We start from the raw sequence: 26522 nt of genomic DNA, 5'->3' as shown, positions 1-26522 counted from the left end.
TGTGGTTCACCCTCTTTTTAAAAAAAAAAAAAAAAAAAAAAAAAAAAAAAAAATTCCCTTCCCTCCAGAAAGTCTTAGAAATTGCTGCAGAGCGTTAGAAAGTTGCAGCCACCCGGTCCACGCACTGATGATTTCGTTTCTGGTTATCAGCAAAATGAGCTTTAAGCCAATTTCGTGCTTCAGGCTAAAGAGAGGGATTCGTATTTCCCTCCTAAATGCGTGGCATTCCTGGAATCTCTTTGTCAGCTTGCCGTAGGATGCTGCTGTAATTTGCCTGGAAACTCTCTCCAAAATTTGTATACAGCGGTTAAGAACGACGGAAAATTTCTGAGCTATCGGGATGTTTTGTGCGGAAAGAAAAAAAAAAAAAATATATAATCTTTCCATGATAATTCGGCATTAAACTACTCAGGTTCTGTTTCCCATGCAACCCAAATTAGGTAGCAAAATGCGCATTTCCTACTAATCCCTTTCCTTCACTAGTCCGAGAAATGAAATGCCTTTTCTGGAGAAGTGGTACTTTCTTCACGAATCTTAGCAGTTTGGGAAAGTTCTTGCACGATTTCCCGAACTTTGGCACGTTTGGCCCCTTTCCTACCCCCCCACCCCCCCATGCATTTAAAGGCTGTTGCAAAAATGACAAGAGGTTGCTTGAACTCTGTGCATGGGAGGTGAGCTCTGCCACCCTCCTTGCGAGCCTTCTCTTGGCGTTAAGCCTGGAAAGGAGAGCTGCCCCCGTCCGCTGGAAGCACGGCCCCCCCTGCGCGGAGCTGGGCCGGGACGGCTGCGGCCGGCGGGGACGCAACCGCCGCTCCGCGGCCGCGGCCGCCCCGAGCCGCCCCGGAGAGGTTCCCCGCACCCTCCCCGCTCCGGCGGAGCGAGCTGGCGCGAAGATGTTTATCCTGAGACGGAAAATGGGTTGTTGAAAAACAAGCCATGTGCAAATAGTTTAATTTTCCGTTTTGATGCTTATCTTTGTCTCCCGAATTTCATCGGAGAGGCTTTAATTGGCGTGTGGGTAATAGTTCCTAAATAATCCCTTATTAGATGACTTCAGACGAGTTGGGAACCAATAACGTCTTAGTCCCAAAAGTGAAAGTAGAATTTGAAGGCGCAGGTCAGTTTTTGTCAAAGGGCTCATTTGAGCATCTTTTAGTTTGCTGAAAAAGCTAATTAAAGAATGTTTGAAGGTTAAAGTCATTATTCCGTGCTGTTGTCGTGCTACAAGTGAGCCGAGTTTTGTGAAAACACAAAGGGCAGAAGTCACAGAGGTGGATTACTGTCAGTCCAGGCTACAGAGGCACACAGAACTGTGGCATTAATTCCTATAGAAAGGTAGACAAACACAGTCACTGACTAACAACTTTCCCGCAGAGCCCTATTGTCTAAGCACTTTCTTTTGCTTTGGGGCTCTCTTCGAGTTGCTACAGTCGTAACCAGATCCAAAACTAGGTAACGGGGAGACTGTCGGGCGCAGAATCCCTGACCTGTGAAACAATTTCCAAGACAAAAATAGCTGTGGGTCTTGGCGTTTCCCTCGAATATTTATTTCCCCTTTCAGCGGCGCTAATTTATTCATGACTGAGCAGAAAGTTAGCGAGGCGCAAGAACTCTGCGAGAGTCCGGGGCACCCTCGGTGCCCGCCGCCTCCCGGCCGCCGCTGCCCGGTGCGCTCCGCGGGCCGCGGAAGGGGGCGGATCGGGAGCCTGATTTGCGGGAACGACTCTGAAAGCAACTGATGAACTTTGCGGGCGGCGGCGGCGCCGCGCAACAGCCGCGCTGCGCGGGAGCTGCGCGCCGCGGAGGGTGCTGGAGCGCGCGCACGGACACGCGGCGTGGCCGCACACCCGATAATCCCCCCCACCGCCCCCCGCCCGTGGGCTAATCCTGGTGGCCGCTAGCCCCGGATTGCGCCTTTGTGTGTGCGTGTGCGTGGACAGCAGATTGCAAAGGGACACACACAAAGATACGCGGGTGCTCCGCGCGGCCGGGCCTCCGCAGCCTCGCCTCGCCACCGCCCGCTGCTTTCGCCGCTGGGGCTGGTTTGCCCCACTCGCTCTTAAAATCGCGATTTGTAGGTCTGGCTATGACTGCAGATCTCCCCAAATTCAAAGAAACAGATGTTCGGGCTGATTAGGGATGGGGCACGGGGGGAGGGGAGGCGGGATCCCTGCAGCTGCAACTCAGAGAAATATATTGATAAAATATTTCAGTGGTAATAAATACGCAGAGATCAGCTCGACCTTGCGAGGTCTTTATTTTAATTTTTTCCCCCATATACAAAAATCTTTATCAAACCTCTATTCTATGGCTTCAATAAACAGAACCCATTACCTCACGGCAGCTTTTGTTGGCCTGTATACAAGCGAGAACAAAATGGTTATTCAGGAGAACGCTTTCGATTTTTATTGTGTGTAGTATGCACAAAGAGCAGTGTTATTGTATTAAAAAGAACCATCTGTAGCAGAAACAATGGCATCAAATTATCTTTGAATACCCACTGCAAAAATATAAAGCTTTTTTATTATTCTTCTGCTGTACGGTGGGGGACAGAGAAGTGACTTTTTTGTTGTTGTGGGTGCATTCTTATAACACACACACACAAAATCAGCCATTTGGATTTTTTAAGCCATAAACGATTTTTTCCCCTCTTGTTCTAGGGACTGCAGTTAAAAGCTAGGGCTAGGACTTGGAGGATGTGTAGGCAAACGGAAGGAGAGCCGGGGGAAGAAAAACCGAAATGGATTCATTCTCTGTCCTGGATGGAGGAGGAGAGGAGAAGAGAAGGGGACGTGCGAGCTTCCTTCAACTGCCTCTGTCCGGTGAAAAGTGCTCAGACCCCCGGGGCTGAGCCGGGCTCAGGAGTCCGCGCGGACTTTCGCTTTAAGCTGCCAATCAAAGCGCTAACTAGCCACCACCCTGCTCTGGCACCGACATGTAAGTAGCTGCAGCACAACTTTGACATTCACAGTTTTTCCCCCCTCCTCCCCCGTGACCTTTAAAACGATCTGGAAATGTAGCTTCCACCTACGACCCGCCGCTCTGAGCTCCGCAGCCTTAACCTCGGGGGCTCGCGCGCGGCTTTGGGCTCGGCTGAAATTGCGCGGTGGCTGAGCGCGACCGCACCGCCGGGCAGGAGCGCTCCGCGTCTCCTCCGCCCCTCTCCCCGGGAGCGCACGGCCCGGGGGGAACCGCTGGGCTGGAGCCGAGCCCGGGACACTCCCCCGCCGCCCCAGGGTGTTTCAGACGGGGCCGCTGTTTCGCCGTTCCCCCGTGGGGTGAGCCGCGGAGCCGGGGCGGGGGGCGGGGGGCAGCTCCCGGCTGCGCGGCGCGCATCCCGCTCGGCGACGGGTACCGAGCCGCCTGGCCGCTTCCAGCCGTGCGCTCTCGACCGCCTTTGCCGGGAGGTGCCTCCGGCCGGGGCGCTCCGCGGGCGCGGCGGGGCTGCTGCGCGGGGTGCGGCGCAGCGGCCCGGGCGGGGGTTACCTGGGCGCGCAGGGGCGCGCGGCGCTGGCGCGGCGGCCGCTCTCTGGCGCCCCCTGTCGGCGGCGCGGCGCGCAGCCCGCACCCTGGAGGCGGCGGCGCTCCCAGCCCGCTCCCGGGAAGGGGGCGAGAGGGGGGGCTCGGCTCCGGAGGGTTCTCCGGGGCCCGCACGCTGAAAGAGGGGGTTACACCGGGGGGGAGACGCAGCGCATCGCCGGGCAGGGCTCTGGGTGGGCGGGGGGGGGCAGCCGTGCCCGGAGAAGTTGGGAATAAATCAATACATTTAACCGCCTCGGTCTAATGCTGCCTCCTGATGCAGGGCAATTTGGGTTAGAAAAAGATCGATTTTGACATTTTGGGTCATTATAATACCATTTAAAGGGAAGCTCCTTTTAGTTACATTTAGCAAAGTTGAGGTTGGATTTTCCCCCCTCTTTTTTCCCCCCCCTATTTTTTTTGGTAAGAATTTGGTAGATAAAGGTTAATCTTGGGCTGAATGATAGAGCTGTGATTGACAAGAGAAAAGGTGTTGAGGGCAGGTCGAGCTGTCTTATTTACAGCCCACTGCTTGCTATAGAGCCTTTGTTAGGACTGGAAAGCTAATTTAGTGCTGATCAAAAGCACCACAGAGTTAAAGGACTGGTAATGACTGCTAATTTCATTTCAGCCTCATACATCCCCAACTGCTGTAATTAAAGACGTGCTATTTAAATACAGGTGAAGAGTTTTTGTAGTAGGGGGAAAGTGGGTAGCCGGTTACAATTTTATTTATGCTTAATATGGTAAAAGACCAACATTTGATTTATGATTTTAGCGATTCGCTTTTGTGCGGTGTTCTGCCTCTCCAGAGCAGGGCTGCGCGGCCGCGGCCGGCGGTGCAGGGCAGACGGAGGACAGCGCGCTGCAAACGAGGGGACGTGAGCCCCCGTCTAGCGTGGGGTTATTTTATTTTTAATTATTCCCATCAAACGGCAGTCAGGAAACATGGGGAGCGCTAGGGAGAGGGGAGACGGAGGGGCATGTGTCAGCTTTTAAGTGCCTCTGCGGAAGCTCGGGTCCTCATATTATTATTATTTTTAATTAAATTATTTTACCACTCCACGGCTGGTTCGCCGGCTCTGAAAACGATGTAATTTCACAAGCGATGTAACAGTTTCTTTCTGGGAAACATCAAAGGATGAAAGCTCTACATTTTCGTGGTTGGTTAAAATTGATACCAAAAAAAAAAAAAAAAAAAAAAAAGAATTTAGCCTTTAATCTCTTTTTATCCACGGAGACTAAAGATCCGCACTCGACCCCGCTCCGCTCCGGGCTCTCCCCCTCTGCCGGGGCCGCGCTGCGCGGGAGGCGGCGCCCCCTGTCGGCCGCGCCGGGCGCTCCCCGCTGCCCGCGGGAAACTTCCGCGGGAGAGCGCGCGCCCGCCGCGGGAGCGCGGGAGCGCCGAGAGCGGAGAGGCCGGCGCCCGGGGAGGGGAGGGGAGCGGAGCGGAGGGGGGGGGGGTTCAAGTGAGCGCGGCGAGGTAGGGACGGGCAAGGTGAGCGGGTAGCCCAGCCCAGAAATCGCGGAAAGGGATGCCGCCTCCCGCTCGTGCTGTTTGCTCCGCGGATGTGCGAACAGTACAGGGAAAAATCAAAATGCCACCGATTTGTTCCTAAGCAGAGCTTGCCGAAAGCCTGGGTCCTGTAGAAATGTCGGTATATGTTGATGTCGCACACCCGGGCAGAGCAGGGGTGCTGCTGCGGGACCCCGCTGCCAGCTCGGGCTCTGCCCGCCGGGCAGCGGGGCACCCTCAAAAGACCAACTTCTTTATTGGTAGCATCGGGCACAAAAACGAGGACGAATTTTGACTCGTTCCTAACGTCGGTGTTTCAGTGCTGTCAGCAAACGCTAGCTTTTCAGAGGCTTGTGCTTGTGTTTTCCTCCCAAGGTGTCTTAAATAAGTCAGCATTGACAGGTGTTGCTTGTGAGCTGCATTGAACGTTTCCTTTTCATTAAGGAAACATTTTCTAAAATGGCATGTGTTTAAACCCGAAGCAATAAAGTCGCCTCACCTCCCCCCCAGCCTCCCCCCCCCTCAAAAAAAAAAAAAAAAAAAAAAAAAAAGGAGCAAAATAAACACCCCCTCCCCCAATTCCTGGAAAAGGAAGAAGCGTTATCTTAAGTGAATGCCTGGAGTGGGTTTTTTCTCCCTCACTGTGGAGATGACAGATTTAAAAGCAACCTTGGTGATATAAAACGATTAGCCAAAATATGTGAAGTGCTGCATTGTCACCAACTTTTTAGATGAATTAGCTACTTATTTTATAGCACCGGCATATCTCTGTGTAGTGCATTTAACGGCGGTATTTGCGAGTTGAGGTAATGCCCAGCACGGTTTATGCGTCTTGCATGCGAAGAGAAACACTAATGGAAACCAAATTATTTCTGCTAAATTGGGGTTATTTCGTATCTCCTGTTGACAGCCTTGATGAAAGTCGTAACGGCGCAGGTTTTCTGTTAAATGAATCCTATGGTTGTTAGTCTCACAATAAACTTTTCACTTTAGAAATTATATACGAATAGATTTTTATGAAAGATTATTGTTTGTCGCGCTGAGTATACTTTGTCCATTCTCTCAGTTTGATCTCCGCTTGAGACTCCTAATAAGGCAATTCTGTAGTAAGAGCGCCCAAAATAAAGACATAGCATTTTCTATAAATAATAGCAAGAGCCCTGCACAGATTTCCTGCACAACGGAATTCCCAGATTTCCTTTACTGTTTCTTTAGTTAGCCTGTGTTGGGTATATATAACTCTGAAATTAAGCAAAAATATACATCTGTATAGATCTGTCAAGCTAGCTATAAACAGAGATATTATATGTCAATTACCACAGGAAACGGAAAAAATACAGAGCGGTTGGTACACACGGTTTAACGTCAGAAGGCACTTTACAAAAAATTTAGTGACTCCTGCTGAAAGGTGAATGATTAACCCGGTTCCAGGAGAGGGGCTGTTAGTGCTCCCCTTAGAAACAGCAGTTGTGAGGGGGGCTGTAAAGGGGTCGTAAACCGCCCCCCCCCGACCCCCTCCAAAGGGCAGAAGTTGGCACATAAAATCGAGGGTCCCGAGTGATTGGTTAAACCAAAATGCGCTGTTCTTGGGCTCAGTCCCTAACTCAGCTGTCGGGTTTTATTCTGCGGGCGTTACTCAAGGGAGCAAACGCTGTAAATCTGGGATCGGGTCCCAGGCTTGGCAGACAGCTGGCAGCAAGGGGGGGTGGGGTAGCTCTGTGCTCGCTCTCCTTCGTCTCCTCTTGGAGGAAAAGTGTGGGTTTAGTTTATTTATGCCTTTTGGAAAGAGATTTTTTGGATACCGGCGTTTCCTACCGCTCTCTCTCGAGTGGTGAAAGGGGAGACTTGAAGAAACGACCCAGAAAAGCAACCTCAGATGCCAGTTTCCCACTCTTCCCACCTTTCCTCTCTTCTCCCCCAGCCTCTGGCTGGCACCTCCCTGCCCACAGCCCTGCCCTGACCTTCCCGGGGCCAGAGCAAGCCGAGCCCGGCGGGCACCCCCGCAGGCCTTGCGCCCCACGGTCATCCGGCACCACCACGAAGGTTTCCGTGGGCACAGGCGGGGTGCTTGGAGAAGCCCCTCTCACCCGTGATTTCCACGGATAAAGGGCTGTGCCACCCCCTCAGCCCAACCCAGAGGGGCTCCAGGTCGTTATGTCCCTGAAATGCTTCTCCCGGCCCTGCTGGCCGCACGCCCACCCATGGCCTAAGCCCGGGTGGAGGATGCCGAGGGGGCAGACGGGCTCCCCTTCGCTGACCGGGGGTGCTGCCTCTCCTCTCCCCTTCCGCGGCCTGAGGCACCCTCACCTCCCTCCCAATCGCTCGGGCTTCCTCCAGCAAAGGCTCTTTCAGGTCTTTGGGTAGTGGATAGACACATGGGAAGTGTTGTTGTTATTATTTATAGCACCGTCTCTCTGCTCCGATTAAGCGCCGTCTAAATATGAATTCACAGTATAGACAGCTAGTCTATAATTTGAATTAAAATCCCTCCAACGAGCCCGTCTCTGGAGAATTCTGAAATCACAAACCTAAGTTGACACAATGAGCCCATGGTGTCAATAAACCATGGGCGAGATGGAGAGACTGTCACTCCAGACCATAACAGTTCTGAAAGTGTCATTACCGTCTGTCCTGTCAATGAGATCCAAATTAAGGACTATGAGGAACAGCGAGATAAAAGTCACCGTCTTGGCTCCATTATGAGCGATCGTGTCAGTGATCTGAGAATCACTGGAAAGGGCGCGCTTTTTTTTTCCTTTTTTTTTTTTTTTTTTCAATGTACTTTTCAAACCCTGCCTCGGGATGCCAGGGTTTGAGGTGCGCTGAGGAGAGAAGCAACCTTGAAGCACCCCAGGGCTGTGCCTCAGGCGTTCCCATTGAAACTGCCAGAGCTGCTTCGGGAAATGGTGTGAATTCAATGGAGGAGCCGGAATAATTCCATCAAAACTGCGCTGGGGCCAAAGAGGACTTCATTTGATTTGGGCGACACGTGTGATCCCATGAACAGACACTTTTTTACACCATTATTTTCTTAAGTCAACACAAAGATGGTGAGGGGAAAAGAGGGAAATAAAATAGAAGCTTCAACTTTTGCTAAAGACAATACATCTCTATTTGAGATAGCCCCTTCCAGGCATTAAGACTTTCAGAAAATGTCCCCAATCTCTCTCTCTCCTGCGAGCCTGAGAGAGTTAAGGGGACTTATTCAGGAATTGGAAACCTTCAATTCTGGATTTTTGTGCCTTTGTGGGTTTAAGCAAAGCAGTTAGCGTTCTTCAGGAGGGGTTTTGTGTTTAATATACATGAGTTCATTCAACTACAATGGGAAAAGAAAACTCATTTGTTCTTATAAAACTAGGAAGGAAAGATAACTTCAAATAGACTGCCAAAAAGGATCCTGCTCGAGGGGGTTGCCTTCCAGCTAAAGGGCCTACATTCAACTGTAATTTCACCCCGTTATGTTGTGCAGTAATTCCTGAGTTTATCCTCGCCACTGGTGCTTGATGTTGTGATTTATTTTTAAGGTCATGTGAGAAAAAGTACGGGCTTCAATTATGATCTCCTCTGGGAAGGAGGTCCAGGAGTGTTATTTTAGATACAGGGGAAAAATCGTGGAGAGTTTGAGGAGGCTGTTGGCTATTTATGAAGAGTCCTGGAAGCGTGTTTGGACAATCGGCTACTCCATTTATTGAGAAGCCTTTTCAAAGCGACTTTGAGAGGTGGTGTGTGCGAGCCGGCTTTTCTGCTGTTTATTGTGCACGTTAAACTCGTCTCAGGATCTGAGATGTATTTATTTTTTAAATTTCGCTTCTCATAGCTCTGGAGAAAGGTGGAGCCGGTTCTTTTTCCTCTTTTTTCTTTTTTTTTTTTTTTTTTTCTCTTTTATTTTTCTCTCTCTCTTTTTTTTTTTTTTTTTTAACCTCCCCGCGTTTTGTTTTTTAACGCCTACCCCGCAGCAGCAGCAGCAGCGCACTCATGCATGCGGCGGTGGCCGGGCGGGGAGGTGGCAGAGGGGCCGCTCGGAGGGCACGGCGGTACCCGCCGCCGCGGGCGGGTGCCGGCAGAGATCAGCGGCTCGGGGGACCCGCGTCCCCCGGTGTCCCCCGGTATCCCCTGATGTCCCCCCACGTCCCCGGGCCCCGCGGTTCGGCGAGGGCTCGGGCCTTAGGCTGGTCGCCCGGCCGCACGTGTGCTCGCCCTGCGGTTTCCTTAGGGAGAAGGAGGATGAAAGGGGAGGCCGGGAGGACCGCGGAGCTCCCTCCGCATTCCCCGGCTTTCAAGGGTCCTTAGAGCCCTTGAATGAAATTATTGGGCGAAATGGGGTCTGGCGGGAGCGGTCGTGACTCGCCCCTCTCGTTGGTTTGTACGTGTAATGCTACTTCTGAGAGAGACAATCGGGAGACTTGCTGGACAGGCAGGGACAAAAAGGAGATTAAACCGTTTTAAATAATAATAAAAAAATATCCAAAACGTAAGCAGAGTGGATTACACTTGCTCCAGAGCCTCGGTTCCCCCCAGATCTCCCCACCAGCCGCCCTCGGGCCTCGCAGGGAGGGTGGCCCCGGGCCGGGCCGGGCGGCGGCGAGGACCCCCGGGGGGCGCGGGCCGGGCGCGCCGCCGCCCTCACCCGCGCTCGGCCCCGCCGAACTTCTGAAGTTTATTTGAGCTTTTTCTTTCAGTGCCCGGCGGTTGTCGCTGGGTCTCCGGCCGTCGCCGTGTGAGATATTTGTTTGGCTGAGGAAATCTCGCCTTCTCCCCACCTCGGGAGCGCGCAGGAGCCTGGGGAAAGGCGGCCCCGGCGGGTCTGGCCGCGGGGCTCCTCCGGCCCCCTACCCCTTCGCTGGGTCCCTACCCACTTCAAATGCGGTTTTATTCTAGGGCATTCCAGGGTGTATCTCCCCCACCTTTCCTCGGGACGTACCTCAAGCTCGCCATGTGATATTTGACATTCCCCAGAGATTGGGGGATAGTTGGCGCGTTAAAACTTCCCTGGCTAACTTCGGCTCCCGGGCGCGGGGCTGTTTCAGCATCAGAGGTGGAAGAAGAAATTTCTCTGTACATCTTCGTCTTCGCGTATTTCTATTTTTTTTTTTAACGTAATGAAATTAAAACTTTTGGAGCTCACAGTTGACATTTTGCAGAAAATTGAGTTATCAAGGCAGTAATTATTTCACAGGGAGATAAAGCTCTCATAGCCCTAACTGTCAAATAGGGCCCTTTTCAGATTTTAATTACAAAATAAAATTAGTCTGCTCTTCCTCGGAAGGGTTTGTGAGTGGCTAAACAGAGCTTTCCCCAATACTGGTGGTCGTCAAACTCTGCTAATTAGCAATGCTGAGAAATTCCAGTTAACAAGGACATTCTCTAAGTCTCTGCAGGTTCCCTGCCGTTCGCCTTCATTTCCATAAGAAGATTAAGAGTGGAGGGGAACACACTCAAATGCAGATGCAGAAAAGAAGCGTTTTTAACAAGCATCATAATAGTAAGATGCTTGGCTAGTTCTCACCTAATTACTGCAAGTTAAACCTCTATTTGCAGCTAAGGACAAAAAATGGAGCTGCAATCTCCCATCTCCACAAGACTGCTTAATAGTTTGCTTTAGATTGGTTACTAGTAGGTTCAGGAAAAAAATAATATGAAAATGTGTATATTTTTTCCGATACAGTTAACACGATAGGTTGCATCCTTAGGGCTTTTAGAGAAATCGGCGAGTATTAGAACAATAAATACATGAAATCCAAGTAGTTAGCATTCATTTTCTTTCTAAGACACTCATAACCTGGAAATAAGAGTGCGTGTGCAGCAGAGCCCATCACTGAGAACATTTGCAGACTATTTGTTTAATGTAAGCACTTTTCATTTCCATAAATTATACCAAAGGCAACGATTTTTTAAATCCACTCAGATTAAACCAACCCTCCGCAGGCCTCCCTTCCAGCGTGGCTATATTCTTCCAGAGACTGCTGTTGTTATTGTCATTAATACAGAAAACCGGGGACCATTTCATCTTTCTTTTTTTTTTTTTTTTTTTTCCATTTTATTTTATAGCCAGCATCCCGGTCTGCCTCTGCTTCCGCCAGTGTGTGTGTGTCCATATTCCCCACCAAGCACACCTCCACACACCCAGAGAAAAGGCAGAAAATGCCCCAAAAGAGCCATCGCCCTCACCTTATTTTATGTAGTGCATTATTATGTATATATGCCAGATCGTTTATTGCATCGATAATTAAAACTGTTAATTAAAATAGAGCTGTGATAACACAATCGTTAGTCATTTCCCATCCTTTATTCACATGATAAATGCAGTTAGGAAAGGGCCAGGCCCCGAAAGGCCCCAAGCGTACACAGGGAAGCCCATGCCGCCCTGGTCCTGCGTGAAGCCCCGGGGCACGCACCCCACGCTCCTCCTGCAGCTACAGCCGGAGCAAAAATAACACCTCGCCTGTGCACCACCAGCCCTCAGTTATCAGTTTATTACGATGAACAAACACCACCCCCCACCCCCGTTTTCTTTTTTCAAACTTAATTATCTTTAAGATTTTTTTTTTTTTTCCCGCCGGAATAACGTTATCAACTTCAGACCAAAGGGAGAACAATAAGAAAGTAAACAGCCGCATTGCCCTCAGGAGTGTCTGGACGATCAGAATCCGTTTATATCCCACATCTCGTAATTTGCACCTATTTTTCGATGGTTTAACCTATCACTTATCTACCGGTTATATATACATTTTCGAATTAAACACATTAAAGCCGATAGGATTTATTTGCATAATCCACACGCAGCAAAAGACGCGTCCTTGTTCGCTGGCGGTTTTTTATTGTTATTATTTCGATTGGGTGTAATTGCGCGGTCCCTTCCCCCCCGCCCCGGCTCTCCCCGTCCCTCTCCCGGCGGCGCCTCCCCGCCCGGGGCGCGGCCGGGCCGGCAGGGGGCGCCGCAGCGCCGCGGCTGAGCCCGCGCGGGGCGCCCGGGCGCGGCCCCCGCCCGCTCCGCGCCCCGGGCCCCTGCTCCAGGGTCCCCCCCGCCGCCCCTCACCCCCTCCGGTTTAACGCTGTGAGGGGGGATCGGGCCGAGAGGCGGAGCGGCCGCCCCGAGGGGCGGGGGAGGCCGCGGAGGGGCGCGGGACACCGCGGATGGGGCGGCGGCGCGCGTGGAGCCGGCCCCCCCCCCCCCCCGCCCCGCGTCCTCTCTCCCCTCCTTCCTTTGTCGTCAAGTGCGTTTTAGCAACAAAGATCCCAACAAGAGAGTGGAAGTAAACTTAGCCGGGGCTTTGTGCGGCCCGTGTAGTGACAACAAGAGAAACAAAACTACCTATTTGTAGCGCCCGGCCGCGCTCCCCCCGCGCTGCGCGCCCACCCAGTGCCGCCCGCACGATGCCCGCGGCGGGGTAGCGTTACGGCACCGGGACGGAGCGCGCCTCGGCCCCCGCCCCAGCCCCTGCACAGGGGGTCCCTGCTCCGCTTTGTGTCCTGCAGGGACGACATTTGGGGGCCCCGTGTTGGCGCTGGACACCCCCCGCTATCCTCCGAGCCCGGAGGGGAGGGCTGCGCGGCGTGAGCTACGGCCGGGACGGAGCGGGGCCGGGGGAAGGCCGCGACAAGGGCGCAGCCTCCCCCGGCTGTGCGGGGCGAGCTCGGCTCCCCGGCGGCGACAGGCGGCGGGGAGGAGCGGCGCGGGGCCCGGCCGGGGGCTCCGCTTCCACCGGGACCCCCGGCCGGGGCTTGGCGCGCTGGGGCCGGCCTGGACGGGGCGAGTGCTGCACACGCAGGGCCCCGCGCAGCCCGGCGGCCCCTCCGTCCCGCAGGGCACCGGCGAAAGCGGGGGGGGGGGTAGTGGGGGCCGGGGGGAAGCCGTTCCCGCTCCACTCCCCCCATGGCTTCTCCCAGCCCCAAGCCAACACCAACTTTAAAAAAAAAAAAAAAAAAAAGAAAAGAAAAAAAAAAAAAACACGTAGCAACAATGCTGTTTACCCACTTCCTCCAAAAGGCGTGTGTGACCTGTTGCTGGAAGGGGGGATACAAAGGCTTCCCAGTGGCTGCCTGGGCCGCCTCCGGGCCCGCCTCCCCCGCCGAGCCGTCCCGGCGGCTCCGAGCCCCCGCCCCGTTTCATGCAAAACCAGGGGTAGAGACTTGTCCTCAGTGGCGGAGCCGCCGCGCGCTGATTGGCCGGGGCGAACACATTTATTCCCTGACAAGCCCCCATCACATGGATGGTTGTCTATTAACTTGTTCAAAAAAGTATCAGGAGTTGTCAAGGCAGAGAGAGAGAGTGTGTGTTTGCAAAAGGGGGTAAAGTAGTTTGCTGGCTCTTTAAGACTGAGGTGGAGAGAGAGAGAGAGAGAGAGCGGCAGGCAGAGAAAAGGGAAAAAGGAGGAAGAAGAAGTTTTTTAAAATCGAGGCTCCGGCGGTAATAATAGCAGTTATTAGCATTATTAATCCATCAGCGAAGAGGAAGATCCTGATCTTGATCCAAGTGTGGTTTTGGGGAGTCCCCCTCCCCCCTTTCCTACCCCTCCCTAGGAAAAAAAAAAAAAAAAAAAAAAAGTCCGGCTTGGGACTTCGCTGCGGCTGCTCCTCGCTTCTCTGCTCAAGGCTGGTTCCAGGCAAAAGTAGTTTGAATGTACAACATGATGGAAACCGAGCTGAAACCTCCCGCCCCCCAGCAAACTTCGGGGGGAGGCACGGGCAACTCGAACTCGGCCGCCAACAACCAGAAGAACAGCCCGGACCGGGTCAAGCGCCCCATGAACGCCTTCATGGTGTGGTCCCGCGGGCAGCGGCGGAAAATGGCCCAGGAGAACCCGAAGATGCACAACTCCGAGATCAGCAAGCGGCTCGGGGCGGAGTGGAAACTTTTATCCGAGGCGGAAAAGAGACCCTTCATTGACGAAGCCAAGCGGCTCAGAGCTCTGCACATGAAGGAGCACCCGGATTATAAATACCGACCCCGGAGGAAAACCAAGACCCTCATGAAGAAGGATAAGTACACGTTGCCAGGGGGCTTACTGGCACCGGGCACCAATACCATGACGACTGGGGTAGGGGTTGGGGCCACCTTGGGAGCTGGGGTGAACCAGAGGATGGACAGTTACGCGCACATGAACGGCTGGACCAACGGAGGCTATGGGATGATGCAAGAGCAGCTCGGCTACCCGCAGCACCCGGGCTTGAACGCGCACAACGCGGCGCAGATGCAGCCCATGCACCGCTACGACGTGAGCGCCCTGCAGTACAACTCCATGACCAGCTCGCAGACTTACATGAACGGATCGCCCACCTACAGCATGTCTTACTCCCAACAGGGGACCCCGGGCATGGCCCTGGGCTCCATGGGCTCGGTGGTCAAGACGGAATCCAGCTCCAGTCCCCCCGTAGTCACTTCCTCGTCTCATTCAAGGGCTCCTTGCCAAGCTGGGGACCTTCGGGACATGATCAGCATGTATCTACCAGGTGCTGAAGTACCAGAACCAGCTGCCCCAAGCAGACTTCATATGTCCCAACACTACCAGAGTGCACCTGTTCCTGGCACAGCCATTAATGGCACACTCCCTCTATCACATATGTAAGACAAAGGGGCCGGGGCGGGGGGGGGGGGGGGGAAGGGGAGGGAGGAAAACTAAACAAAACAAACAAACAACAAAAAAACTTTTATTAGAAATTCTGGACTTTTTTTTTTTTTTTTGGACTATTTTTGTACAGAGAAAACTCGGGGCGGGGGGGGTGGGGGGGTGGGGGTGGGGGGGTGGTGGCAGAAATTAAACCGACAAGGAACTTGTATAGATCTCGGAGGGGAAGCAACTACACAAAACTTTTAAAAAGTTCTAGTGAAAAAGGTAGGAACTTTGCAGAAAGTTTGCAAAAGTCTTTACCAATAATATTTAGAGCTAGACTCAAAGAGCGAAGAGGAAAATGTTTTAATATTTGCAGGCAACTTTTGTACAGTATTTATCAAAAGAAACATGGCAATCAGAATGTCCATTGGTAATTTAGAGAGAAGAAAAAAAAAAAAACTCGCAAATTTGCCAATTATTTTTTAAAAAATAGAGTCTACTTGGAGCATTGCGGCTTTGGCAGCTGGATTTATAGCAGCTGCGAGAGGAGAGAAAATTATTTTACAGCATTTGGACATTTAAATTGTTTTAGAAATTGTACAAAAGACAAAAAAGGTAGGATGAGTACTTGCGAACCATGGGCTTGGTTTGCTGTAAAAGGGCAAACGTTTAGATTGTACTAAATTTTTTTTTTTTTTTTTTTTTTACTTCTTGTTAAAAAAGCAAAAATTGCCATGCAGGTTCACACGCCGTTTGTTAATTTATAATAACTTTTTGTTTCCAGACTTCATCCTGTTCAAAGAAATGAAAAGAAAAAAAAAAAAAAAAAAAACCAACCTGAAATTACTGTGTTTGAAATATTTTCTTATGGTTTGTAATATTTCTGTAAATTTATTGTGATGATATTTTAAGTTCTTTTTTTTTTTTTTTCCTCATTTTCCGTAGTTGTATTTTAAAGATTCGGCTCTGTATTATTTGAAATCAGTCTGCCGACAGTCCATGTATATATTTGAACTAATACCATCCTTATAACAGGTACATATTCAAGTTAAGTTTTTACTCCATTATGCACAGTTTGAGATAAATAAATTTTTGACATATGGACACTGAAGTTCCGCTTGAGTCTTGGATTTATTTTTTGTAACGCAAGATGTTTTTTAAATAATTCATGCAGTAGAAGGTATCATCGTAGACAACCGAGTACGATAAATAATGCAGCAATATATATAACGCATGAATATTTTTGTATGTATGTATAGAGAGAGAAAGCGCGATAGCTGTAATGGAATAACTGCCTGTGCCTCCTGCGGGGGGACGGGGGTGCGGAGCGGGACGCTCCTTCCCCAATTCCCTTCCCTTCCGAGGTCGCGGGGTGCGATGGGGTACGGGGGGGTCGGGGGCGGCTGCTTTTGCCCACTTGTTGCCTGCGGCCGGGCCGGGCCGGGGGCTGGCGGGGCCGGCGGGAGCGGCCGCCCGGGCCGGGGGCCCTGCGAGCGGCGCCGCCTTTGAGTGCGCAGAGCCTTTCTTTCTCTTTTCCCCACGGTGCCGTCTCCCTCCGGGGCACGCGGGAGGGGAACCGGCCTTCCGCGGCTGGACGCGGGGCGCGGCCCGGGGCTGAGCGCTCCCCGCTCCCTTTGTTCGGGACTTCCCAAACTTTCCTCCCTGGCTCCTGGGCAGCGCGGGAGAAGGCGAGGAGGGGGGGCTCGGCCGGGCAAAGGTAAGAAACAAGAAAAGCAACAAACAAACAAAAAAAGGTCGAATGCCGGAGACTTTCACGCTTTATCACAGCTCTTTCTTGAATCCTATTTCTTAAATTGCCAGCGCGGTGTCGCCCCGTTTCGGACTCGCTCTGCAGCCGGTCACAAGCCCCAAAGAGAAGCGGTGGCGCCCGCCAAATAGGAGGAGAGATCCGCCAGTCGTGCCAGGTAGAGTTTTACTTTGTACAGTTGTAACCGCAATTGCCGAGGAGACGGCTCCGCGCTGCTGCGCGCTGGCGGCCGCGCTCTGGCCGCCGGCAGGGCCCGTCGTCCCCGGGCAGGGCAGGGGCCGGGGCCGGGGCCGGCGGGCAGCAGAGCCCAGCAACTGCTGCGGCAGCCCCTGTGTGTGTCCCGTCCCCCCCGTCCGTCCCCCCCCAGCCCCAGCGTTTATTTGGTGCTGCTAACGCGGCTGCGACTTCCCATGGGAAACGCGTGAGGGAGATGCAAATAATAATAATAATTTTAAAAATATGTAACGGCAGCGAAATTGGGGGCACTGTGATTGCAAACTGGTCGTGTCGTCTGCTAATGGCGTGTTGTGCATGGCAAGGAAAGATGTGATGGTTGGCTTAGGCAAGGCACGAAGTAGGCACTCCGGAACGGGGGCAAGTGTTGCTCAGCTTTTCTCTCTAGTATTTCTTGTCGGTCACTGAATTTTGCTTTAGCTCGTGGAGGAAGAAGGCAGGGAAAAAAACCAAAACAACAACAAAAAAAAACCACCTACACAAAAAAGTTACCTGGCTGGTTGTGGCTTTTAGTTGGTAGCTCTATTTCCTAGGCTCAGTCTTGGCCTCCATCCTTGAAGCCTGCTGTCCAGATGAAAACTAACCTTGCCAGACTAGGAGATGTGGAGTTTTGCTCGCTGCCTGGTTTTGTAGTTTAGCTCCCTTTGTCCTTTTTATTTCTGCACCGTCGCGGTACTTGGGCAGCACAGCAATTTCTGCAGATTCCCAACCTTTTCTATTTCTTTTACGTTAATGCAACGAGTAAAATATTCTTTTTCAGAGCTGTGAGCATTTGCAATGCGTCTGGGGATTATTCACGTGGTAACGAGCCCACATCCCCGCTCCCGCTCGCCTCGTTGGGAAAAGAGAACCAGGAATAAAAGCCCAATCGATATCGCGATTCCATTTTTTTAAAGCGAATCTTAGCCAATTAACAGCAATAAAACCTGGCCCCTTTTTGAAGTGCTAACTAAAATATTCGAGGGGGGTAGCTGGAAATGTTGGTTCTTTTACAATTCGCACAGAGAAGGCGAGCTAATACCGTTAAACAAAAGGCACTAAGCCACATATTCAGGTTTAGTGAATTCAGCAACTTTTTATATGGGCAATTTGTTTAAGCTTAGATTTCGGAGTACGATGTGGAATATATGTGGTTGAAACCTGATCTCCCGTGGACAGATTCCTTACACCCACCCATCCACCATCCATCCACCATCCATCCATCCATCCATCCATCCATCCATCCATCCCTCCCTCCCTCCCTCCCTCCCTTCAGGGAGGATAACCCACAGCATTTTACACGTACAGCTGAATGATTTTATTTTTAAAGTGTTACTTGGAGGAACGCCATTGTCTGCTAATTTTAAATTCAACACATTCAATAACCCTATTTACACCTAAGCCATTACCCTGGGCTTTCGTTTATGGCAGCTGAAATGTGTAGCAGAGCTCGTAGCTGTGTTTTTATTTTGGTTATTGCAGACCTTTTGGGTTCTCTGTGTTTTCCCTCCGGTGAATTGTTGTGTGCTTTCTAGCCAGGGGGATGATGCTCGGTCCAGGAGCGCCAGTGTAATGTTTTACTAACCTTCTGCAGAGCCGAAATGAACCCAAGGATAAGATTATAGTTTCCCCTGTGATTTTTTTACGGCTTTTTAAGGACTGGGGTGTTAAAATATTTTGCGGAACTGGAGAGGTAGATTAGCAGGGTTTCTTGCCAAAGCTGGGAAGCTGGTATTACAGACTGTCCCAGGGGGAAATCGCTCACATTAACCACTAAATGAATATTTGACAAGGGCTCATTCGGGGGTATTATTACTACAAACGGGTCCCTACTGGACTTTCCAAGGGTCAAAGAGCAATGGTTCAATTAATTATTTAGACTGTTAGTAGATTTGGTTGTAATAGCTGTACTTATTTCTGCAACCGACAGCTTCTTGCGGTGGGGGACCTGGGGAGAGGCTCTCTGCCTCGCAGTCCCTGCTCCGGCCCGCGGGGCCAGCGGCTGCCGGCTGCCATCAGACATTTCTTGGCTGAAAACATAGTTTTTATTCCTTGAGATGCCCACTGGTGTCGTGTGGGACATCGGGGGTGGCGGTGATCCCCGCAGCAGCGTGTTCTCTCTCAAGATTAATTCCTCCTCGTCCTAAACGGGCAGCAGACCTGTATATCTGCCTCCGAATAGGAGGGAGATAGCTCAGCAATTTAAGTAGTATATAATATAGGTCCCACTGAAAGAAAGAGGCCTATTACTGATACGTGTGATTAGATACACTTCAGTTATTTAAATCCTGATCTAACTCAAATATTAAAATCTAAAGCCTGCTTCGGTGCCTACGAGACTTCCGAGGATATATGCAAAATGCTGACACTCAGATGGCAGGAGAGCTTCGTCTTCGCGTTTTTAACGCCAGCCAGCCTCGCCTGACACTGTCGTTTCAACATTTTTGTTGGGGGGGGGGGTGGGGGGTGTTGAGGCGAGAGAAGGGAGGATTATTTTGTTTAATTTCTACAACAAACATGTCCGCAGTAGTAGATACTAAAAAAAAAAAAAAATGTTGGGAGTGTGCGATTAGGTGACAATAATATATGTTGAATGAATAAGAGATAAGCTGCAAGGGGGGAGAGGGAAGCAGTAATTACAAACCCAATTCATTCAGCTTTTCAGGACTTTTGTTGTGGGAGCTCCATTGACGGGCTTCGAGCTGCCAGTTTTCTCACATTAAAAAGAACTGATCAGCGCCTCAGGGGGACAAGCAACACCGCTTAACTGCATAGTGATGGGGTCCTCATTTAGAGCCATTACAACAAGAAAATTAAACAGAGCCTTTGTGTGCACCAGGTTTACTTTTCAATTGCTGACAGTTTATAGCTAACTGCTCAGAGATTGAAGTTTGATTGCGGTTTGATCGCCTGCTAGTTAGCACCACCGTTATTTTAGTTTGGTAATTAAAACCAGTTTTTATGACGATGGCACGGGGAATGGCAAGAAGTTTGGTACTATTTCGCTTTTGAAGAATCAGTTCACTTGGCGAGGAGGTTCAGCGCTGAAGTGAGTGTGGGGGCTGTTTCACTCGCGAGACGGAAAAAAAACCCCAACAACAACAACAACAAAACAAAACAAACCCAACAAAAAACCCCAAGGACCCCAGGAATGGAAATTCCCGGAGCTACACATTTGGCCGTGCGGGAGCGGGAGGGCGAGCTCCATCCCCCGGGCCGGCACCGCGCCGACTGTGCCCCGGCACCGCACCCGCGGCCCGGCCGCGCTGTCCGCTTCGCTCCGCGCTGGGGAGCGCGGCGGGGCAGCCTGCGCTGGCAGGGGCCGAGCGGCCGGAGCGGGGAGGGGAGGAACAAAGCAAACCCCCCAAACCTTGTCGTGATGGTTTTGGAGCTTTGCTTCTGGAGTCCGCAGCGGATTCGCTGTGGCTGAGCCCTGTGTGCGTGTGAGGGTGCGTGTGTGCGAGTGTGTTTGTACCCGTGTGCGCCTGTGCGTGCGGGGGGGGGGCGCGCCGAAAGCTCTGATTTTTCAGTATAATTTAGCAAGGTCGGCGGCGAGCCGGGCTCGGACACTTGCTGCACGGAAGGAGGTCGGTGCCCGCCGGCCCGGCTCTCCCGCAGCAGACGCCGGCACCGCGGAAGAGGGGAGCGCCGGGGGGAGCCCCTGCTCGGGGGCCGGGCCGGGGGCGGCCGTGCGGGCAGCGGGGCCGGGCCGGGCAACTTTCTCCCGGAGTTTGTCTCCGATAACTCCGGCTGCGGGAACCAGCGGGGCGTTCCGCCTCCGGACCTCTGCCGCGTGGACGAGAGCTTTTACGGCGTGGTTTTATGTTTTGTTTGGGGGGATTTTTTACTCTTTTTTTTTTTTTTTTCTTTTTTTTTTTAATTCTATATATTTGGTTTGTATCTTCTTCCCCACGTTCCCCCCGATGAAAAAACCTCTCCCCCCTCTCCAAGTGCGTTTCAGACTCAAGTCACCGAGCGGTTGCTCCAAGGCCGTTGACTTCTTCGGAGGAGTGAGAGGGCCCGCAGCTCCGGGGGGTCCCTGAGGGGCACCCCAAGGGGCGAGGGGCTGCCAGGCCGCTCCCGCGGGGCCCGGAGGAGCTCGGTGGGGCCAAAGCGGCCACGCCGCTCGTTCCTAGAGGCTCCGGGGGGTCAGCGGGACCCCGACAAGCCCCCGGGGGAGCCCCGGGGCGCGGAGCTGGGCTCCCCAAACCTCGTCCTTCTCCCCGGAGCCCAGCAGCGGGCACAGGGCTGCGCCGGCCCCCCCCGGCCGCGATGCGCCCTCGCTCCCGGGCAGATGGCGGAGACCCGCGCCCTGGGCCGCTGCCCCGGGGCGTGGGGGGAGGCCCGGCCCCCTGCGGGCTCCCCCGCCCCGGGACCTCGGTGACCCCATCATCTCCGCAGCAGTCAGGGCTGATGACGTAATGTGGGCGCTTTTTTTTTTTTTTTTTTTCAGAAAGTCGTGATTAACGGGGGAGGGGGCGTGGGGGGAAGGGTGGAGTAGAGGGGGGGAATCCCACCGGGTGTTGGAGAGAAACACAGGCCTCTGCAGAGCCTCTCCCGCGGGGAGTCTCCGGAGGGTGCCTGGGGGGACACACCCACTCACACACACACACACTCACACTCACACACACACCCCCCCACACACACACCCCCAGGCTGCGGGCCTGATCCTTCGAAACTGCCTCCCCTCCTGAGCAGCTCCCGGGCACTGGGGAGGCCTGGCTGGGCGAGCGGGGCTTACGCCGGGTCCCGCTTAATTACCACCAGAGCCCCCCAGCTCTCTGCAAGGGCGGCCGGGCCGGGCGGCTGCTCCTGGAGCGGGGCCGGGGCTCGTCCCCACGCTGCCCCCGGCTGCCCGACTCCTGCCCGGGGTGCGGGAGCCACGGGAGAAGCTCTCCGACGTTTCCTCCTGGCATTTCTTGGAATGATGGTTCCTTTAAGCTCTTACAAATTGCAAAAGTTGCAGAAGACGGAGAAATAATTAATGTATTAAAACAAGCAGCGAATTCCTCAGGAGGCACCTTATCAACTCCAGCCACACTGGCTTCATCCCTCCTCGTATGCTAATGCCCCGTGACGTCACCGGCACCAGATTGAATGTGAATCAGTTATGAAATTATTAGTTTTAGCTTAAAAAGCAATCTGGCTCTCCCGCGAGTGGGGTTTGCGTTGCTGCGGGTTCTCGCTCCGTGTCCTCCCCATGTTATGCACACACAGTAGTTGCGACTTTCCTGTCACATGAATCAATATTTCCAAAGCACACATCCGAACAGGGGTTGATGTAAAGAAACCCATAGATTAACTGGGTCCCGTTTCTGAGGCGGCTGTGTCTTCCTTATCGATACACACATTACACCCGAAACCAGACAAACGGATTTCCTCCTACTTTTCAGGTAGGCAACAGCTCCTTGTGATTTATTTCTGTTAAGATCCCACTGAGGGGGTGTGATTCTTTGCCAGCGTCTGAGAAAAAATACCCAGGAGTGTTTGCTTTTGCTCGCGATGGAGGAAAATGGGCCAGCGAGGGGGAAAATACAGAAATTTGGTTTTGTTTGTTTCACTTAGAAAGATTTTTATTTTGGATTTTGAAAAAGAGAGTAGCCCAGCGGTGGAGGGCCAAGGGATCTGAGCAGGGAACAATGGGAATTAACACCGTTTCAGTCGCTGAGGCCACTCTAATTAGATGTGTGGATCCGGCGAGATCAAATACCTGAATCTAAACCCCTCGGCTCGGTTTCTTTTGCTTGCAAATGCTTCTGAAAAACGGATCTTGAAGAACTCAAACTAACCCTCAGTTCCCCGGACTGCCTTTCGAGGAGTTTTGCCGATAACAACAACTTTCTCCCCGGGTTAGGGGGACCGGCGCGTCCCCTCCCCGCGGTGGCCGCCGGCCCCGGCGCTGCCCCGCCGCCCCTGCCCGGGCACCCACGGTAACACCCCCCGCCACCCACCCCCCCCAGCTGCTTAAGGACACTTCGGTCTCTTTGGCCGTTTCTTTCTCCCCGTCTCCCGAGAGCAGGCTGCTCTGCTACCATGAATTATGAATAAACTTGTAGCTCTTTCTCCTGGGGACACCCGACATCGGCCCCTCGCTCTGTTCTCGGGGGCTGGGGGGGGCCCCGGCGCGCAGCCGCCCCCGGCCGCGGGAAGGGAGATGGCACTCGCCCCGGCTCCTTCCAGCAGCCCCCTAAGCAAAGAAAGGAAGAAAGAAAGGAAGAAAGAAAAAGTTGTAACTGGCTGAGAAGTGAGTTTTCTGACTAATGAAATCCAAAATGAGTGGCGAATATAAAGTATTGTAAGATTTCTTCCCTGCCCCCCCGACACTGATTGGCAATACTCTTTTTTTTTTTTTTTTTTTTTTTTTTTTGTGTGTGTGTGTGTGTGTGTTGGTTTGAAAAGCAGGAAGAAATGTAATGAATTGAGTGCTGTCAGAGATGTCTTCTCTGTTGATGTGGTGAATGGCAGTAGCTCCCTGATCCAGTGCAGGTGCAGTAGAGCTGGGGAATAAAAGAGGGGGGCTCTCTGTTCAGTGGAAAAAGCACATTCCCTACAATAGACCACACACTGCCAGCCAGCACGGCATCAGCTCACACTCTCAGACTTTTTTCGCCTCTTTCCACAGTCCTGAGCTCACAAAATGGCTATACATTAGCACTAGTTAGGGTTTGCTTTTAATGAACAGTTGTGACTCCTTTTGACCAACATTTAAATCTGCTGTGCTCTCTCTGAAGACAGGTCTGTTTTGATCACAGGTTTTAAAAAATGGCCCGTTTCCTCACAAGGCGGCTCATTCAGGGCCATCAGTTGCATTTGATTGAGGGAAAAAAAAAAAAAAAAAAGCTCTCGATTAATAAATGCGTTTTCCAAGTGCTTCGAACGGGGAAAGTTTTTTTTCTTTTCTTTTTTTTTTCTTTTTTTTTCTTTTTTTTTTTAATATATATAAAATGCTGTGGGGAAGAGGAGAGACACTGTTTTTAAATAGGTGCGACGGTCTAATCCTATACACGAATGCATATTAATCCTGTTTAGAGATAACCTGTCTCCTTTCTGGCTTAATATATTATCCTCACACACGGATAAAAACTTTGCGCTCCTATTAATTCCGTCCAGATTGGTACTTATTGGCTTATTTTCGTCACTTTTTTTTTGTTTTTTCCTCCCCCCTCGACGACCTGCTCAAAGGAAGCTAGATGGTTACACTTGGTTACTCAAGTTTTATTCGAAATTATTTCCAGAGCGAGGGCTCACTCCTCAGCCAAGGGGGCTGATTGATTCTGTCCCTCTCCGCCTCGCATTTAATGTGCCTCGTCCTATCGCGGCCAAGCCAATGAGCCGGGATTTTCATGGCAACCCGGAGCAGCCCTTGCTGATTTCTCTTGCACCTATCCTGCAAGAAGTAGATTAAGCTCTTTTGGATATACTTGCTGATGCATTGCGCTGAGGAAAATTGCTCGGCGTTTGCTTATAAAAACCCATGTTACTGTGAAAGTTCTTTTTTTCCCCTAATCATGGTAACAAATAGCATCAGCTCCTGGAACAGTTTGGCAAAGCCATTCTTTGCCTGAATACTGCTAAACGGGAGACGCTGACAGCTAACCAGTTATTACCTGATCTCCGAGTAAACTCTCCCCCCACCCCCCCACCCCCCCCCAGCTGATAACAAAACATGTTGGCAATAAATGACATTAGAAATAGCAGGCAGATGCCGGGGGGTGCCTGGAGCACGTTTCCAGGGGTCGGATCTTGTCATCCCGCGCACAAAAGAATGGATCTTGTCTACACCGGGGAGAAGAGATCATACCGATGCGCCTATATGAAAAATACAGATCGTTTACACTTTGTTTTCGGGATGTTTCAAACACTCCGGAGCATCATCACCTGACAGCGTCTTATTTACTGCCAACAAGTTGGAGCTCTCCCAGCGCCAACCTTCGCCCCGGTGCGGCTTAATAATAAAAGGAGGAAGGTTGGGGCTTTGCCGGGGGGTGCCCGTGCCCTCCCCGGGCTGGCTGGGCGCGGGGTGCCCGGCGCCGCCCGGGTGAAGGGGTGCGAACCGCGGCGGCTCCCCTCTCCGCGTTTCCCACTTTCCTTCCCCCGCGCTACTTGATAGCTTTTGTGTCCTATTGCTGCACACACCCATAATTAATCCTCCTTCTTACCGCTTACATCCCGGACCCAAGGGGCAACTCAAACCTATTTAGATCGCCTTGGTTGGTTGCACAAATTTAAGTGGCAAATGAGTTATAAACCTAATAACTGCTTTAATAAAAATAATTATTTGATTATGACAGAGGAAATTTGCTGGAGCGGTAGGATGCGGCTGGGCTTGCGTTTTGGTGGCAGTGAGAGTCGTTTTGGATTGAACTCAAAAGCCTTTTAAAAGCATTACTCTGGGAAAAAAAAAAAAAAAAAAACAACCCACAAAAAAAACCCAAACCCAAACCAAAACACAACACAAAACAAAAAGCGCCCCAAAATCCCAATCCTAAACCCAGCCTTACATCAACAAAAAAATCGCCCCGATTCGCGGAGCGTTGTGGAACATTTCCCGCGATATTCGGAAGAAGAATTAATTTGTAAACAGAAAAAGCAATATGAGATTTGGGTGCCTTTGAATTAATTGAAAACAATCAACACGGGGGACCATTAATCACAAACGCTGGTACCTCTCTCACTTTTTTTCCCGTTAAGGATGAAGTTTCTGCGCCTCTTTCAAGTGTATTTATGCTTCTGGTTTTACAAGGAAAAGTGAGGATGCAACAAGACCAGTCGCGTTGTCCTCTCTATACTTTTAACGCTAGCATATTGTTTGATTACTAATTCGAGTTAATATGATCTTTATGGCAACATAACAGTGGATAATTGGCCCTTTTTCTGAACAACAATGTAAATCACAATCGCTTTATTATTTAATAACGTCAAACGCTTCGTTGGATTGGCCCCGACAGAGAAGACCTTTTCTTTCTAGGCAGTGTTGTTGAGAAAGAACAATGCAGATCTAATTGTGGAGATTTCAGAAGTTGGCTCCTGTAAATGAACAGCTTAGATATGGAAGTTCCAGCAGATGTCTGCACTTTTCCCTGTGACAAACCTTGTAACCCCCCTTCCTCCCCCACTGCCCCGTCCTCCCCCCTCCCCGACTTATTGAAGATTTTTTGTTCTCACATCCTAGCAACAACCTAAATCTTCCAGTCGCAAATACACCCCTTTCCCCCCGTTGCTATACAGCACTTCAGATGGCAGGCTTAAGCGTACACACCAAATTAGTGCTTGGCCCAAGGCGCGCTCGCCCCTCGCTCGCCCCGCGCCCCCCCATCAGCTGCGGGCCGGGGGGGTGTCGGGCCGGCGGCGGGGGGGACCGGCGGGGTTTGGGCTCTCGGCGCTGCGGTTCTCCACCTTCTTGCCAGCGCTGTAGACGTGCCGGGGGTTTGTTTTGCAACAGTTTGGAGGCGGCTGCGAGTTGCGCACGCCGTTATGTGGCAGGGAAGGTGCCGGGGCCTGCCAGCCCCGCGGGGACGGCGGGACGGACCCCCCGGCGGAGCCCCCCTACGTGCCATCCGCTGCCCGGGGGGGCTCCTGCTTGTCCGACACCCCCTGTCCGGCCCAACTGACCCAAACTCTCCCGGCTCCACCATCGGCAAGGAGCTTGCCCCGGGGTGGGGGGCACGCCCGCGGAGACAGGGATCCCCCCGGGATGGGTCCCAGGGAGAAGTTGCGCGACTTCTGGCGGGGCGGGGGGAAGCGCACCCCAGCGCGCATCCTCTCTCCCGGCCCCATCCCCCGGCCTTCTACTGCGCGCTGCTCCGCGGAGCGCCCCGCGCTTTGGGCGCTGCGCAGGTTTTTCCCTTGAGCTTGAGGCGACCTGCCTGGGATCAGCTCTGTCTGGGGGGGGGGGGGGGAGTCCCGCTCCCCTCCGGCACCGCCGGCCCCTCCGAGGGCAATTCCGCGGAGAGGA

General features: G+C 52.2%; 1 protein-coding gene and 1 long non-coding RNA gene across 2 annotated transcripts in view; both read left to right on the top strand.

Annotated features, from left to right (window-relative positions):
* Positions 1 to 2628: 2628 nt before the first annotated feature.
* LOC141963247 (uncharacterized) overlaps positions 2629 to 26522 on the top strand; it is a 36498-nt gene continuing 12604 nt past the window's right edge. Inside the window, exon 1 of the long non-coding RNA XR_012634071.1 lies at positions 2629 to 2937. This is a non-coding gene — a long non-coding RNA (uncharacterized LOC141963247). The remainder of the gene's footprint in view (positions 2938 to 26522) is intronic.
* Positions 13080 to 14606, top strand: SOX2 (SRY-box transcription factor 2). The gene has a single exon (XM_074912142.1). The coding sequence runs from the start codon at positions 13654 to 13656 to the stop codon at positions 14599 to 14601; it is 948 nt and encodes a 315-aa protein (XP_074768243.1). The 5' UTR covers positions 13080 to 13653; the 3' UTR covers positions 14602 to 14606.

The sequence above is a fragment of the Athene noctua genome, chromosome 8, assembly GCF_965140245.1.
Source record: "Athene noctua chromosome 8, bAthNoc1.hap1.1, whole genome shotgun sequence".
NCBI lineage: Eukaryota > Metazoa > Chordata > Aves > Strigiformes > Strigidae > Athene > Athene noctua.
This window is presented reverse-complemented; position numbering and strand designations above follow the sequence as displayed.